This window comes from Cryptomeria japonica, chromosome 10, assembly GCF_030272615.1.
Source record: "Cryptomeria japonica chromosome 10, Sugi_1.0, whole genome shotgun sequence".
Taxonomy (NCBI): Eukaryota; Viridiplantae; Streptophyta; class Pinopsida; order Cupressales; family Cupressaceae; genus Cryptomeria; species Cryptomeria japonica.
In genome coordinates this window covers 420,611,808-420,628,903 of record NC_081414.1, presented here as the reverse complement: position 1 = coordinate 420,628,903, position 17,096 = coordinate 420,611,808, and the positions used below count along the sequence as shown (strand labels likewise).

At 39.9% G+C, this 17,096-nt stretch overlaps 1 protein-coding gene across 1 annotated transcript in view; it reads left to right on the top strand.

The window, feature by feature from the left end:
• LOC131034120 (uncharacterized) overlaps nt 1–13,873 on the top strand; it is a 69,228-nt gene extending 55,355 nt beyond the window's left edge. Inside the window, exons 5-6 of the mRNA XM_057965510.1 lie at nt 13,050–13,317; nt 13,419–13,873. Coding sequence (XP_057821493.1) covers nt 13,050–13,317; nt 13,419–13,528 — 378 coding nt within the window. The 3' untranslated portion in view covers nt 13,529–13,873. The remainder of the gene's footprint in view (nt 1–13,049; nt 13,318–13,418) is intronic.
• The last annotated feature ends 3,223 nt before the right edge of the window (nt 13,874–17,096 follow it).

The following is a 17,096-nucleotide window of genomic DNA, read 5'->3' as shown; positions in this document are numbered from 1 at the left end:
GAATGGTTTGCCTCATTCATGGGAGCCATTTATCCAAAGCATAAGTGGAAGCTCCAAATTACCTAAGTTTGATTGACTCTGTGCAGATTGTATTCAAGAAGAATCAAGATTGACTGCTAGAGGAATTGTCAAGAGTTCTCAAAATGAAGATACACATGTTCTTGCCACTCAATCTACCAAGAAATGAAAGTATTGGAAGAAGGGCAACTTAAAAAAGAATAGAGATTTCAAATCAGATTTTGCACCTGATTCTAGGAAGAGAAAGAAAGATCTCTCTCGCATCCAGTGTTTTAGGTGTGACAAGTTTGGTCACTTTGCAAAGGATTGTTTGACAAGACCTAATCATCAAGGATCAAACATCAATGAATTCTCATCTCAGAAGGAGGTTGAAGATAACTCCAATGGTTTTCTTTTCATATCAGCATTATCAAGCAATGTTCCTATAGACAGTGATACATGGTTAATTGATAGTGGAGCCTCTTGACATATCACCGGTCATCGAGAGCACCTTTTTGATCTAGTGGAGAAAGAGTCACATCTCCAAGTCATTATTGCGGATGATGCACGCTATGCTGTAAGAGGAGTTGGTGCTACATCTCTAAAACTTGAATCTGGTTTTTCTCTACACCTAAGTGACGTATTGTTTGTACCAGGGATCAAGAGGAACCTTGTGTCTATTTCAGCCCTGGAGGATAAGGGCTATCAAATTGCATTTTCTGGAGGAAGAGTTCTTGCTTGGCCTAAGAACTCCAACATCAAGATTGCTCGTGTGATTGGAAATCGACATGAGAGTTTATACAAACTCTCCACTCTCCTAGTTCAAGCTCTTATTCATGATTCTTCTAGTTCCAGCGAACTCTGGCACAAAAGACTTGGACATCTTCACTTCAGGGCTCTTCCATCTTTGGAGAAGATGGTAAAAGGTATTCCTAAACTTATTCATGTAAATGATGGTACTTGTAAAGGTTGTGCTATGGGTAAAAATATTAAAAGTCCTTTTCATAGTAGTGAAAGTAGGTCTAAAGAAATACTAGATCTTGTACATTCAGATTTATGTGGTCCATTATCAATTCCATCCCTAAGTGGATGTTTGTATTATGGAACTTTTATAGATGACTACTCTAGGAAGACTTGGGTTTATTTCTTAAGGTCTAAAGAGTCTGATGAAGTCCTAGGTAGGTTTAAAGAGTTTAAAGCTCTTGTACAAAATATCTCTGGAAAGAAAATTTAACATAAATTTTTAAGGTTTGATAATGGAGGTGAATACACCTCGGGTAGCTTTCGTGATTTCTGTATGAGTCAGGGATCAAGAGGGAGTTCTGTGTTCCTTACAACCCTCAACAAAATGGGGTTGCTGAAAGGAAGCTATGATTCATGGTCAAGACCTTCAGATTTTTCTATGGGCAGAAGCCTCTAGAACAACAGTGTATGTTCATAATAGATGTCCTCATTAGATATTACAAAATATGACTCCTGAGGAAGCCTTCTCAGGTATCAAGCTTGATATCAGCCACATGAGAATATTTGGTTGTCCTATGTATGTTCCCAATTCCCAAGGACAAGAGAACCAAGTTGGAGCCTTCTGGCAAGAGAGGAATATTTGTGGGCTACAGTGAAACCTCCAAAGCCTACCGTATTTACATTCTTGGTCAGAAGCAAATAGAAGTTAGTAGGGATGTCACATTTGAGAAAGATGTTGCATTCAGGAAATCAAAGGGCTCATGCATGGAGATAGATGATGAGACTCCTCAAGACATGGATGTTGATCTTGCTCTTGAGATTCAGAGGGAGGCTATAGAACCTGATATGAGTAATGACCCAATTGAACCTTTGGATCCCACTGATGGGCCTAGAGATATTGTTGTGTCTCGAAAGAGACCTCTTTGGGTGCAAAACACTATGCAGAAAGCAAAACAGTTTGCTGCTCCTAGAGGCACATTCAGGGAAAGCAAAAGACCACAAAGATTTTCTGGTTATGTTACATTAATGTGTAATCTTATTGAGTCTGAACCTTCTAGTGTAGAGGAAGCCGCAAAACAACAAGTTGCTCACTATACTTCCATTAGAACCATCATTGCCATTGCAACAACTAAGGGATGGAAGTTGCACCAGATAGATGTGAAGACTGCCTTTCTCAATGATGTGATTGAAAAAGAAGTCTACATCGAACAAGAGGGGATTCATGGGAAAGAGTGTCATGTGTGTAAATTGAAGAAAGCCCTATATGGCCTTAAACAAGCTCCTCGGGCTTGGTATGAAAGAATTGACAGTTACTTAGTGTTGGTGTCTGTTTTATCATCTACAAAACATTAGAATAGGATACCCGAAGGTATTATATCCTCTCCTGAAAAATCACTACTGATTCCAAGGTCTATATGTGTGAACAAGCGACTTTAGTGGAGTAGCTTCTTGGGTAGTGTATGCTGAAAATCTCAAGGGGGACTTACGTTTAACAACTATATTGAACAGCTGGACTTAGACAGATTTGGCAATTTTAGGCTCTTCTTTTTTTTTGATTTTCTGGGGATTTAGACTTTCAAAAGAAAGGGGAAAAGAGATAGGGTTTAAGAAGGCTAATATGATCCTATGAACTCTGGAGACGGTATCAACTGGATGCTCTCGAGAAACCAAACCTTGCTTCGCCACACTAGGGACAACTACACAAAGTCGGTGCAATCTTCAATGGACTGTGCTTATGATTAAGATGTTGGGATGCACAGAGGATGGGCTCAGACTAACTTTGCACGGTAAAATGGAAATCATCTATTTACCAAAAGTATGAGCGGAGATACACCATCAATTGACACTTATCAAATCCTTCATTCAAATTAACAACAACGAAAGCAAATCTAGATTAATTTTCACTAGGTGTTGAGGAAATTGAAACCATGCAAATCATTCAAAGAATAGGGATTACAAAGCAACGCACATGCAATATATTATTTGGAAATGACCTTACGCAACAATACATCAAAAACCTCATACTCTCTAAATGAGAGGAGGCAACCTTATATAGCTTTTCAAAATAAATGAATGGCCGAGATTAAACAATGATCAAGGGCCAAGATTGAAAGTCATAAACCCTGATTAGGGTTTCCTAAAACACCATCAGTTCGAGTGAATAAGAAAGTGACACATGGCACAACTGCTAATCTCACTGGGGTGAGCGCCTACTTTCCTCCTTCGTAGATTCGATGTACTTGGACACAATGAGCTTGACCTCTTCAATGGTGACATTTGGCAAACCGCCAATCTGTAAGTCGATGATGTCCACATCATCGGTACAGGTAGTGAGGATGCTCTCCCACTTAGCTGCTTGGGCAAGAAAATTTTCATCGATGAAGAGAAAATTTGCAATTTTCGAGAGATCACCTTTGTGAATCATCCCTGAATCCTTGAAGAAGCTAGACTAGATCCTGGCTCTCAGGTTTTCTGCCTGCAAATGTTTCTCCCTTATGCTTTCCTTCTTCCAGATCTCTGACGCCACATGGAATACCTTGCCCAGGATCTCTCTAACACTTTCCTCTGTCTCAAAGCACTTGGTCTCGGATTTCTTTAGAACTTCAATCCGAGTGACCAAGGCATAGTACCATGTGCTGAAGTCGTACCTGTCTCCGGCCTATATGATACCTGCATCCCACTAGGCTTCTCTTCGACAAGCCTTGGATAACCTTCAGATGTGGGAGTATTTTATTCTGAATTTCATCCACATCCTCCCAATTGGTGGCTAGATCCTAGATATGATTGATCAGTGAAGAGGTTGACTCATGTGCCGATACTAAATTCTCTACCAGTATGTCAGCACGCGCTGAAGCATCTGAAATCCACTCCTTTGCTTGAGTGTACGAGCCCTTCATATCATCATAATCCTTCATCGATCCTTGTTGAAGAGGCTGTGGCGGAGTAATGGGGATCTCACGGTTGAGTGGTCTGGTAAGATGGAGAACTTACTTTCTCCATTGCTGGTTCTCTTCTTCAACTTTCTTCCTCTTTTCTTTTTCATGGGCTAGACTTGCCTTCAGAGTGTTGCAAGAGTCGTCAAAATACTGGACCTCTTGGTCCTGGGTGGGCTTACCCAACTCTATGGTGGTAATCTTGTAATCATCCGTGACGACATTGTCCCTAGTCTTTCCTTCTTTGGGCACCGCTATCTGGACTGCCCTGAACCCTACACTGTCTCTCTGAATTAGAGAAAACTTTCTGGCGGGCTTGGGTGGTTTAGTTATAGTGGGCTCATTCACCTTCTCTAGAAATGCTGCAGTGACCTCTTCGGAACAGGCCTCCTTGGGGACCTTGGCCTTTATTCTTTCCCTCAGCCAATCCGGAATGGTTGATTGCTCTATAGTATTCCGGTCAAACTCATCATCTGCCTCTCCTGGGTTTGCTGGTATGCCATCCAAGAAGACTGTAGGCGCTTCAACTTGCTCTCTGTTTGGACTTTGGACAACCTCTTCCACTGCTTCCTTAACCGGATGAGAAGGCATTCTCACTTCATTGTCAATTATGCAGATGTTCATCTCTTGTTCTCCAATTGCATTCTGATCGGGCACAATGGAAGCGGCACTCAGGATGGAGTGGCCTTCGCTGGACTCCCTTCTTTCACCTACAACCCTTTTCCCTGTGACCTTTGTGGAGCTTCCAACCAACTCCTTCCTCTTTCGAGACCCAACACTTTTTGGATTTCGGGCATCACCGACAGAGGTACAAGGATTGATGGACAGAGTATCATCTACTCCCATCAATTCATAGGTCAAGGTCACACCTTTGACCTTTAACTGCCTTGTCTTTTCAGACGTCCACCACCTCGAATATTCAACCACCGATCTCATGAGGTCTGCTAGATCTGACTTCTCCCCCTCTGTCCAATCTATTAAAACTAGGGGTTCATTTTTCATCTTTTCAAAGCCTGGCTGCTGAAGCTTTAGGCTTTCCTCCACTTGATCGGCAACTCTGAATACCTTTGTTGCTCTCACCATGCTCAAAGGAATTCTCGACCAGAATCTCTTCCTGATCTCGAAGCTATCGGCTGCATTAGCCCAGTAATCTTCTAGGTCCGGTCTGTGCTCAAATGTCATTCCTTCAACCTTCTTTATCCTGTGGAATGGATCAAAATTCCTTCTTGCCTTGTATTGATAGAGGGGATACCAGGCTAGCTCCTTCTCAGCGGTCGCAACAGCTTGTGATGATGGACATGTTTCCAGCCCACTACCAATTGTAAGTGAGGACATTCTTGCCTTCTTTTGTTTATCCCTTTGAATCACTATATACTCCTCCAATTGTCTTACAACCTCGAGCAACACCACTTGGTTGGTAGGGTAAGCTGGAAGCTTGTATGGAGGTCCGGAGAATCCCTGAATTCAGAGGTAAGTGAACTTTGGATATTGGATGTACCAATACCCAAACCGATTGATGAAGTCCATAGACTCTTGAGAGAGTCTCTTGTGCAGCCCCCCTTGCAATGTCCGAGTGATGTGCATAAGGAAAGTATCATTCACTATTTTGAAATGGAATTTCTCTTCCATGTGGAACTGGGGATAGCAATCATACATTGGAAACTGGTTCTCCTTGTTCCCTACTTCTCCTCTACAAGTGAGACCTCTGTATCTGTAGGTCCTGGCCAAGGAATAAAACAGGTAGGAACTCATGAAGAAAGTATGCTGATCATCCTGGCCCAGTCTATCATTTTTACTCCATTGATTATTTCATTAATGAAATAATACATCCAGGGTTCGAATGGAGCTCCCTGAGGGTTTCCCATTATTCTATTGAGCAGGACGATCATGTCTCCAATGTTTTCCTTGAAGTATGCTCGCACTAGGCTCTTCCTCTGAAGTTTGGAGGTGCCCTTCCTTGGCTTATCTAGCCAGGAATGGTTAACTATGGCATCATATTCCTCCAGGTGGTCCTGATACAGACTGTTGGCTTCGTTCTTTGTCATATATACTGTGTTGTGATACTCTGGGATCCTGAAGGCCTCTCTGATGGCCTCATCATTGATGTTCGCCAGTACCCTTCCATCAGGTGCAACAATGTCTTTACTGATGGGGTTGTAATGTTTGGCACATTCGACTACTAGCTCATTGCATTGCATGGTGGGGAGGAAGTCAGCAGCATGCACGATGCCACTCTTCATCATCTTTCACGCAATGATGGAAGGCACAAGGTTGTCCAGACCAAACATTCACTTCTTAAATTCCCTCAGATTGATGTGTCTGAGGTTGGTGTTGCTGACGTTCTTCTATTTTGAAGTCATCTTTGACTCCGGAGGAGCATCTTTATCCACTTGAAATTTCATAATGTCGAGGACCTGCAGACAAACAATGAAATTTTAAGTTAGAAAATAATTTGCAAAATTTCGAAAAAGTAACGGGGCTGCGAAATGGCTAATTGTCGGAAAATTTCATCTTATACTTGGCCATAAAAACTTGAAATTTCTTTTGAAAAACCTTTCAATCTCAAGGACTGAGTGTCATAACTTTGAAAAATTTCTTTCTTAGCCAAAAAAAAAAATGATTTTCTTTCTCCAAATTTTTTGAAAAAATCATTTATTAAATTCTGGAAAATATTCAGAAAAAATCCATAAATCTGCATCATGAATTTGGTTTCACCTTCGAATGGGTAGAAGTAGGGCTAGAATTCTCTCAAAAACACTAAGAAAGTTCAGAAAAGGTTAAATAATTCTTCCTCGTACTAGTTGTCTTTCTCCAAAAATCTGTGAAACTTTTACCAAAAAAAAAAGGTTATCTAACTTCCAGCAATATCAAAAACTTTCTCCAGATGATCTTCAAACTGAAATACTTTACTAAACTCTCCTTAGTAACTTCGAACTTCTTGGTGTAGAAATGAGGTTTACAATGAAGTATTTGTAAACAAGGTTAAATCCTCAATTAGAAACACTTAAAATCTTCCAACTCATACTTCCTAATTTTAACTTCATGTTTCCAAGTTTTAAGAAAATATCTTTAAAAAAACTTTCCATTTCGATTTAAGTTTGAAAATATCCAATAATCCTCCAATATTCTCTTTCAAAAAAACTTTCCATTTTAGTTTTAAGTTCAAAAATCTTTAATAATCCTCAAATATTCTCTTTCAAAAAAACTTTCCATTTTGGATTTAAGTTCGAAAATCTTGAATAATCCTCAAATACTCCAATTTGAAAACTTTCAATTTTGGATTTAAGTTCAAAATCCTCATCAATCTTCCAATATTCTCTTTAAAAAAAACTTTCCATTTTGGGATTCAAGTTCAAAATCTTGAAGGATTTTCATGACATCACTTGCACTTTCGTTGATTTTGGTTGACTTTCATGTTTAGGCGGACTTTTTGGAGACTTACCTTCATCTTCTTCAAACTTTGGCGGACTTTTGGAGGTTCTTCTTTGGGCTCCCCAACTTGCATGGCGGACTTCCTTGAAGGCTCCCCTTGGGCGGAGTTTCGGAGACTCTCCCTTGGGCAGACTTTGGTGAGTCTTCTACCTTGGGTGGACTTCTAAGGCCTCTTCCTACCTTGTTGCTTGCCAAGGCGGACTTCTAGATAACCTTTCATCAAGACTTGGAGGCCTAGGGCGGACTTTTCATATGGCTCTTCCTTCATGACTCAACATCTTGGGCGAAGTTTGTTGACTATTCCAACATGGGCGGACTTTAGAGGTGGCACCAAGGAACTAGGATAGGGCGGAGTTTTAGGTGTTGGCCACCAAGGCTTCTCCAAAGCATGGCGGAGTTTTGATACCCCCTTTCCTTGGTCTTCTTGACCTATGGCGGACTTTAGAGACTCCTCTACATGGCGGGCTTTAGGTTATACCCCCTCATGGCGGACTTCTAGACCTCTCCTCATGGGCTCTTCCTTGGCTATCCTCCTTCCTTGGGCGGACTTTTAGAGGGTCTCATGGATAGGGCGGAGTTTAGACAAGGCTCCCACATGGCAGACTTTGGAGGACATTGCTTCATGGCGGACTTTGGAGTGTTGGCCCCAAGGCATAGGGCGGAGTTTGTTGATGACTCTTTCACTTTCACACACCTTCCTTCTAAGGCGAACTTTTGCTGAGGCTTCCATATGGCGGACTTTCCACACCTGTCATGACATTCAACCTTATCCATTAGCCATACTAAGACAAAATTTTGGAAAATTTCAAAATTTCACATTTTAACCAAAATTAACCAGATTAACTTGAAATTTGAAATCCATATTTAGGCAAACTATTTGAAGCGATACAACCCCTAAAATGTAGGGAACTAGCTTTTTAGGTCAAAACTTGGAATTTTTGAGTCTCGGTCGAAGCTGGTCAATGGTGCTAATGCAAACCCTAGATTCCCATCCCGAAAAAGCAAAAAGCAGGCATCCCTAAAAAATAGGGAAAACTTTCTTAAAATAGCCATACCGGGGATCGGGCTGAAAATGCCAAAAACGAAACTTCCTAAAAAATAGGAAAAAAGCAAAAAAGCAGACTTTCTAAAAATAGAAAGTTGTCTGAATTTGTCCAAATCAATTGCGACCTTCGTCCTTTGGCCTGTCTAAGCACTCTGGTGGTGTTTGTGTTCTGGAATCACATGATTTGCAAAAACTAACTTTCAATCGTTAGGGCCTGAACTGCTCAAAACTAGGCAAGGCTTGGTAAAACTGAAGCAGAAGGTCATAGGACACTAACAAAACCCTAGAAAGCAAGAAAAGAGAGGGTCCCCATTTGCAATGGGGGGATGTGTGAAAAAGGTCACAACACTTAGTAGGTTTGGGTTTCTGCAAGAATGACGCTGATCCAAACCTTTCCTTCAAGGTAGTCAATGGTGATATGTTGATCTTGGTACTTTATGTTGATGACCTATTTGTTACCGGAGAAGATCATCTCATTGATCGATGTAAGGAGGAGTTGACTTCCGAATTTGAGATCAAGGACTTAGGACTCATGCACTTCTTTCTAGGGTTGGAAGTTTGGCAGAGGCCCAATGGGATTATCCTAAGTCAAGGAAAATACACCATCGATATCTTGAAGAGATTTGGAATGACAGATTGTAAATCTATGCCCACACCAATGGAAACTAACTTGAAGAAATTAAGGGAAGCTGTAGCTAGTTCAGATCTTGTGGACCCTACTATGTACAGGTAATTGATTGGGTCCCTGATGTATCTAGTTAACACTAAACCAAATATTTGTTATGCTGTGAGTGCACTTAGCCGGTTCATGAGTGAACCTAGGCAGATACATCTTGTTGCAGTCAAGCATATCTTGAGATACTTGGGTGGCACAGTTGGATATGGCTTGAAATACTCTTCCAGTATGGACCTGATTCTTGAAGGATATTCTGATTCTGATTGGGCAAGGAGTGTTATTGATCGAAAGAGCACTTCTGGTTGTTGCTTCAGCTTGGGATTTGCTATGATTTCCTGGTGTAATAGGAAGTAGTCTTCAATAGCTCTGAGCACTGTAGAGGCAGAATACATTGCTGCATGTGTAGCAACTCGCGAAGCAGTGTGGCTTCGTAAGCTCCTTGCAGGATTGTTTGGTCAATCATTGGAGCCTACCATCATACATTGTGATAACCAAAGCTGTGTAAAGCTTTCAATCAATCCAATATTTCATGACAGAACGAAGCATGTAGAGATTCAGTACCACTACATCAAAGATATGGTACAAAGGAATGCTGTTCAGTTGAGATACATTTGTACTGAGGAACAGACGGATGACATTTTCACCAAGCCTCTTGCGAAAGTAAAATTTGTGCATTTTCGAGACAAGCTTGGAATTGTGGAAAATGAAGCTCTTGCTGAGAGGGAGTCTCAACATCAGTGATTACTTGATATGTATTATAATGCATTCTTCTCTGTGAGAGAAGTTTGAGGTGCAAGCCCTTGTCGTGCATTCTTCTCTGTGAGAGGAGTTTGAGGTATTAGCCCTTGTTGTGCATTCTTCTCTGCGAGAGAAGTTTGAGGTTCCAGCCCTTGTTCCACCCTCTACGAGTAGGTATGGTGGATTCACCCTCTGCGAGTAGGTATGGTGAATGTCATGTGAGAGACTTCATGACTTAGCACTTGTTTATACTCACCCTCTGGGAATAGCCATGATGGATATGACTATGCAACTCAGATATCGAGAAAGATTCCTCCCTAGCTAAGAGGGAGTGTTGATGTATAGCTTTGGTTGGACTTCTCAGGGACGACTTTGCCTTCAAATGTGTGGAGGGCCGAAACGGCCTTACACATTTAAAATATCCGATTTCTCATTTACGTCATTTATAATAAAAGACTTGTTAATAAATACATCGATCACATTGGAAGTCGTGACCATTGGCATAAGACGTGATTATGAAGAGTCAAGTTAATTATAATATAATCGATGTCTAATAAATGAGACGTGTTAGTTGAAGCCAACTTTTGATATAAGTCGTGTTGCTTGATCATGTTGAGATTGGGTATATAGATCGGTGAATTCCATTTCCTTTGGCAATTCAGATTTATCATCAAGCAGATTGTATTCTTCATCTACAGCAGTTCGTGATATACCTACAGCAGTTTGTGATATACCTACAGCAGGTTGATCCACATCTATAGCAGTCGTATGTTCACAGCAGTTGGATCATAGACAGCGAGTGGACTGCACTTTAATACACAGCACATTGTATACATTCCTCTCACTTTGTGAATGTTGAATAGAAGTGTTCAATATTGTAAAGACATATTGTAAATTGATAAAATACAATAAGAAATACCATTGCTAGGTTTTTCACCTTCAAGAGGAAGGTTTTCCCAGGATAAACTTTGTGTAGTTGTATTTGAATTATCTCTATATAATCTGATCATTAAAATTTAACAGTGTCCCCCTGGAAAAACCATGTGTTTTGGAGATGGGGACGTCCTTGAGACTCGGAAATTCGAGGGCCACGCACCCCTGCTGTCCCTCCACCACCACCACGCACCCTTTGCTGTTTCCAGGACGTTTCCTCTAATAGGGGACATCTCTTAGACGTTTCATGCTGGGAAACACCATAAGCGTCTGCTTATGGTGTTTTGTTTTCTGATATTCCTTGCTGATCTTTGTAGAAGTTGGTTGTTATTTCTGCTTCCTTCTGAAGGGTTTGCCCTCCCCAATTCATAGGTCCAGTCAAAAGCATTTACTATAGTATAAAATACAGATCTTAATTTTTAAAACAATTCAACTTGTTAATAAGCAACCATAAAAAAACTCTTAATAGACTTTTTTTCCATCTTAAATAAAATGTATAGCAACAAGTGGCTAACCATCCAGCAATACAAGTTGGTATGTAGTAGTGGGTTATGAAATGAAGGTGATTTATGAGTATGATTAAATACCAACTAAAATACAGTGTTCTATGGGGATGTGTCTCCCTGGAAAAACCACATGTTTCTGAGATGGGGGCATCCCTGAGACTTGGAAATACCAGGGGAATGTACCCCGCTGTCCCTCCACCATCACCATGCACCCTTTGCTGTTTCCAGGATGTTTCCTCTAATAGGGGACGTCTCTTAGACGTTTCATGCTGGGAAACACCATAAGCAGACGCTGGGATGTCCTTGAGACTCCTAGACGTCCCTCAACCTTGGGGGGGACTTGCAAACTGACTTGCAAATTTTTTAAGGCTGTTTGGTATCGTTGAGTCTATCTCAGGCTGTTTGGTATTGTTTGGGGGCAAACATGGTTGTATAGAGTGAGTTTTAGGAAGCTTTAAGGGGTTGTTTGGAACTACAATAGTGATGTTCCAGACCTGCAACATATTTTTTAGTTGTATCAGACCTACATTGTCGTATACAATAATTTGAATGCGTGTTCCCTACATGCTGTGATCATTTCAGCTCTCTTTTCAAGGTATTTTCCTTTATTGTTTTCTATTGGGTGCTAGTTTCATGCAATTTGGGCAATCTAGAAAGTGTCTTTTCAATGTGTTGCCCTGTACCAGCATTTATATCAGCTTGTAATCATTATTAGTACTTAAATAGCAGAGACAGCATTGTTCAGTTTGCATGGTTTTTATGCTTGTTAAAAAATAAAAATCATCTAGGGTGGTCATTACACATATAAAGATGTTTTTCATGACGACAAAATTGAAATAGTTTTGTGCTACTATTTCCATACCTTGAGCTGAAATGAAAGCTGTAATTAGAGATTTTACTCTCTTTAGGGTTAGATCCTTTTAAGATACTCCAACACAATCTTTCTACTTATAACTTAATGTTCAAAGTTCAATGCAATCATTTCAATGTGTTTCCTTATATATCTTTTTATAATTATTTTTTCAAGTACTATATGTAGTTCAGACCACTCCCTCGCCGGCCCCCACTGCTCTCCCCCCGCCATCCCCCTGTTGTCCCCTCATCCCCCATCTCTGTGTCAGTAAACTTGGTGGAACATAGCTAAAATATAACCACTAGCTCATTTGACAGTTTTATATATGGAAAAGCAGTTTTTAGCCTAGTACAAATCGAGCTCGTAGAGTTTTTAACCTTGCAGTCAAGCGAGCTACCTTCATATACAGTTATCTTTTTAAGCTCATGTTCAAGCGAGCTACCTTTACATAAAGTTAAGTTTTTAAGCTCATTTTCAAGCGAGCTACCTTTACATAAAGTTGAGTTGTTAAGCTCATGTTCAAGTGAGCTACCTTTACACAAAAGGGACTCTTGCTAAAAAATACCTTTAAATATATTGAAATTAGTATGACATGCTAAGATAGACTTAAAAATACCCCAGATAACAACAATAATGCATAAATATGTAAAAATACTCTTTTACTCTTATTCTAACAGTGAGGTGAAATCCTTGGGTGAATGCTAAATGAAACTTCCAAATGACAGAAACTATTCAACCGGCAAAGTTTGTTTTCTTGAGAACCTTGTATGCAGCCAGTGATTTCTAAAAGATATTATCTGTCCATTGTAGTAGTTAATATCAAATCATCTCTTAGATTAACAAAATTTGTGAAGTTGATGCTGATTGCAAATCCTTGTCTCAATTTTCAAGACTTCATTTATGGTACATTATCCATCCGTCACACAAAATATTAACTTCTTGAATCTAAGTTTTCTATTTCATTTTTTGGCAGGGCAAGGGCTATTCAGTTATTTTGTCAGACATGTGTCCTCCAGTATCCGGAATAAGAGCAAAAGATACAACCCTTTCCTGTGAATTGGGTATGCGAGCACTTACTTTGGCTTTGGGTGAAATCCGTTTGGCAGCTGCAAAGAAAGCAGTTGATAGCTCTTTAGAAGCTGAAGAAGCTCCTGTTTATTTGGAACCTGATGCTCGGGAAGGCATGCTCCAATCTGGTGGAAATCTTGTCATTAAGCTTCTTGAATGTGAAGAAAGCCAGGGTATTACTATAATTATAAACTCTCAAATTCTAGCATAATCCATGTCTATGCAATTTTTAATATGATATGTTGGCCATGCTAAATTGTGTGTGTTTGTGCAGGATTCCCTAAATTTTGCAAAGAGCATTTTAAAAAGATATCGTGGTTGAGGCCAAAGGCAACTCGTTCTTCTTCAACAGAGATATACTTGATTTGTAAAGATTTGAAATGATCATTCAACTAGAGGGTTTTGAGTGTTTGACAAATGCATAGTTGGCAAAAATTGTCTTCATTTAGGTTAGGTTTGGCAATTCGGCAAGTGCAGGGAGGGCAGGTATAAATTTAGTTTTGAAAGTGCATTTCTTTCAAATGCTCCTTTCTACCTTGATGTTGCACCACATTGTAAGACTAACAAACTTAAATTATGGTGAGAGACCTGGAAGATGCTAATTGTCTCTGCTGTAGTACATAAGTTGGAAATGAAAGACCTATTTCTTTGGAAACTTGCACATAGCTCACCTTCATATCTCGTTATGACTTAAAAATAAATACTTGCTTCTTATGATATAGTCCCAAACCTTTCTATCTGTTATAATTGCTTTATTTTTTTAATGATAAATGGTTGATATATTATTTTTCACTCTAGCAACATGAATTCAATACTAATGTATCATTTGTGTTTCTCCTTAACCCCCCCATGTTGAGATTTTGAATATAGCTCTATGTAATTGTAATAGTGAAATTTGATGGAGGAAAGAATTAGAAGCTTGACGGGTTTTTAGGTCAGCAACTTTTGAAGCTGAGGGTGGCTAGTGTGTGTGAGCATTTGTTTCGCACGGGCAAAGGACGTCCGACCTCCTTGGGGTGCAGGTCACTTCAACCCTTCCTTTAATGCAGGCCATGAGTGTGGTTGGTATATGGGTTCGAAACCACCTGATAATGGTGTCGGAGATGTTGGGGAGAGCTGCAACAACGCTAAATCTTTCAAGCAGGTGGTGGAAGCATCAATTATCCCAGAAGGTGCTAATTTCACTACAGATGGTGGAGGGGGAAGAGGTAAGATTATCCCTAACTTTGCCCTAGTTGTGAGAAGTGTAGATTGAGGAATAATGCGATTTTTCTTGCGGCGCTGAACATAGATAAGTTACCTTCTAGGAATTATATGAACAATTGGCTCCAAAAAACATGGGGTAAGAAATCAGGGTTTAGCTTTTCATTTTGCAGAATGATACAAAAATGGCTTTTCATTATTTTTTTCAAAATCCCTAATAGCCAGAAAGAAGTCGTTAAGCGGCAATTTTTGTCTATTGGAGCCACCTATTTCAGGGCCATTAGTTGGGATCCAGAAGCAAGTGCGGAAGAAATTTTGGCTTTATCATGCCCTAGATGGATTTCGATTAAGAACATTCCACCATATCTACAAATTGTTATCCCCAAAATTGTGGAATCATTGGGGAATGTTATTCATGTAGATGAAACTACTTCACTTCTTCCTCACATGGATGCTAGAATGTTGGTATCATTAAACCCTGAAAAGGATTTACCAAAGGAAATCATAATCGAGTTGTTTGATGAAGTAATTTGTTGCCCTATTGAGTTTTTTTTGGGAATCAATGCTTGCTTCTTGTGTAGAAAAGAAGGGCATGCTAGGAGAAACTGCCCTCTGATTAAGAGAAATCGGAAAGGAGATAACCTAAACCCAACCCTGTAAATGCTGCTAAATTGTTTGTGCCACCTAATCTTGATGCTAACTCTAATTCTTTACCTATGGATACTGTAAATTTTGAGACTATTTTGAAACTTAATAACCCTTTACCCCATTTTGATAAGATTATTGGCTCCTTTGTTGTTGTGAATAACCCTAATCCACCTTCTTCTTACTTTGAGGTCTTGATTGAAAAGTCGAAAGGCGATCACCCTAATTCCCTTGACTTGTGTGATGGTCTTCAAGATTCGGCTCTGGTTCCTCGCTCTTCTCGTTCTGATGATTGTAGTGATGTTGGTGATCCCTTGATTAGCAAACTTGATGCTATGTGTGAAGAGATCAGAAAGGTCAACCGCTCCTTGGTTGCCTCTCCGCCCCCTCCCAATGCTGTTGAATTCAGTGAGCTTCCTTCTGGAAAGACCATGTGCACCCCTAAGCACAAAACCCTAAAGGCACAACATATTATCATTGAGAAATTAAAAAAAGTTGAATGATACTAGACTTAGGCCATTGATCTTGATAAGGAGATTAGAAGTAAAAGTGATACTGGTAAAAAAGAGGTTTTGGCCAATACTCTTTTGGGCTCCTATACTAGTGTTAGGGTCAATACCCTTGGAAGGATTTCTCCCGACCCTGGTTGAAAACTTACAGAGCCTAGTGGGATGGAAATTGGAGTCGACTCCAATGCATAAATTGATAGAGCTTCTTGCAAAGTTTCTGAGAAATTATGCAAGACTTGTGATGATTCTACTGTTAGTTGTCAGGAATGCTTGGTTAGCAATAAAACATCTTGCACCCTCCCATTTAGACTTGGTCAGAGGTTCAACAGAGTGGTGGAGTTACCCTTAGAGAGTAGTGATCCTTCTTCTAGTACTGAAGTGTGTGAGAGTATGGATATGGAAGGTAATACTATGATAGAGGATGTGGAGAATAAGGCCATCACTTGGGGCATTGTCCCTTTCAAAGGGGATCCTAATAAGGATACTATAGAGGAAGCTATGAAGGAATATGACAATAAGAAGGCTCAGAGGAGGAAAGCTTTTAGAACACCTAAACATAAGGCTAGGAAGGGCACTCCTTTGCTAGGATTAGAGCAAAGCTTTGTATTTAAGAGGAAAAGAGGGAGGCTTGGTGGATCCCTTGCCTCCACCCATGAGGGGTAAACAATTAAAGGTCGCTTGCCCAAATGCTATGATAGCTTTAGGGCACCTATGGAAATTGCACCATAATCCTCGATGGAAGTAAATCTCACATCTTGGAATGTACGGGGACTTGAGTCCCCACATAGGAAATATGTTGTGAGAAGATTTTTAAATATGAATAGAAAAATTGACATTTTGCTTCTTCAAGAATTAAAAGTTGTGGACTATCGGCTGGACGTTAGTCTGAAATGTATACGGAAGGATGCAAACTACTACACTACTAGACATGATAGAGGCAAAGGGGGGGTACCTATTCTTTTGAGTAATGTATCGAGTAAATATGTTTCTAGATGGGGTTAGTCACCATGCAATAGGCCGGTGTGGGTAATATTGAAATATAAAAATTTGGAATTTGGAATTCGCTCCATATATGCTTAAAATGATTATATGGAAAGGATTGAATGGTGGAAATGGATGTGTCAACTTGATGAGATTTGATGGATTTTGGGGGGAGACTTTAACATGGTAGAAAGTCCATCTGATAAAAATGAAGGTAATAAGTTTGAATGGAAAGGAGATGAAAGGTTTTTCTGGTATAGAATGATAAATAAATTCAAGCTTATGGATCCTTTGGCAAGCAAAAGGCATATTCACGAGCTATCTGGTTCACATGGTGTAATTTCTAGCAAGGACATAAAAATGATTTATAGTAGATTGGACAGGTTCTATTTCAATAAAAACTTTTTCAAGGCCAAATTGGATTCTGAAGGCAATAGTGTAAGGGTTATCCCTTATACGTTTTTGATATTAAAAGCAACAAAACAAGGGTGTTGACCCTAAATACAACAACCCAAAGGGCATAAAGAGAAATTACCAATAGCAGCACACTGACAACACGTTAATCACAAACTACGAAAATCAAAACTAGCCATAACAACGCTTCCACAACAAAC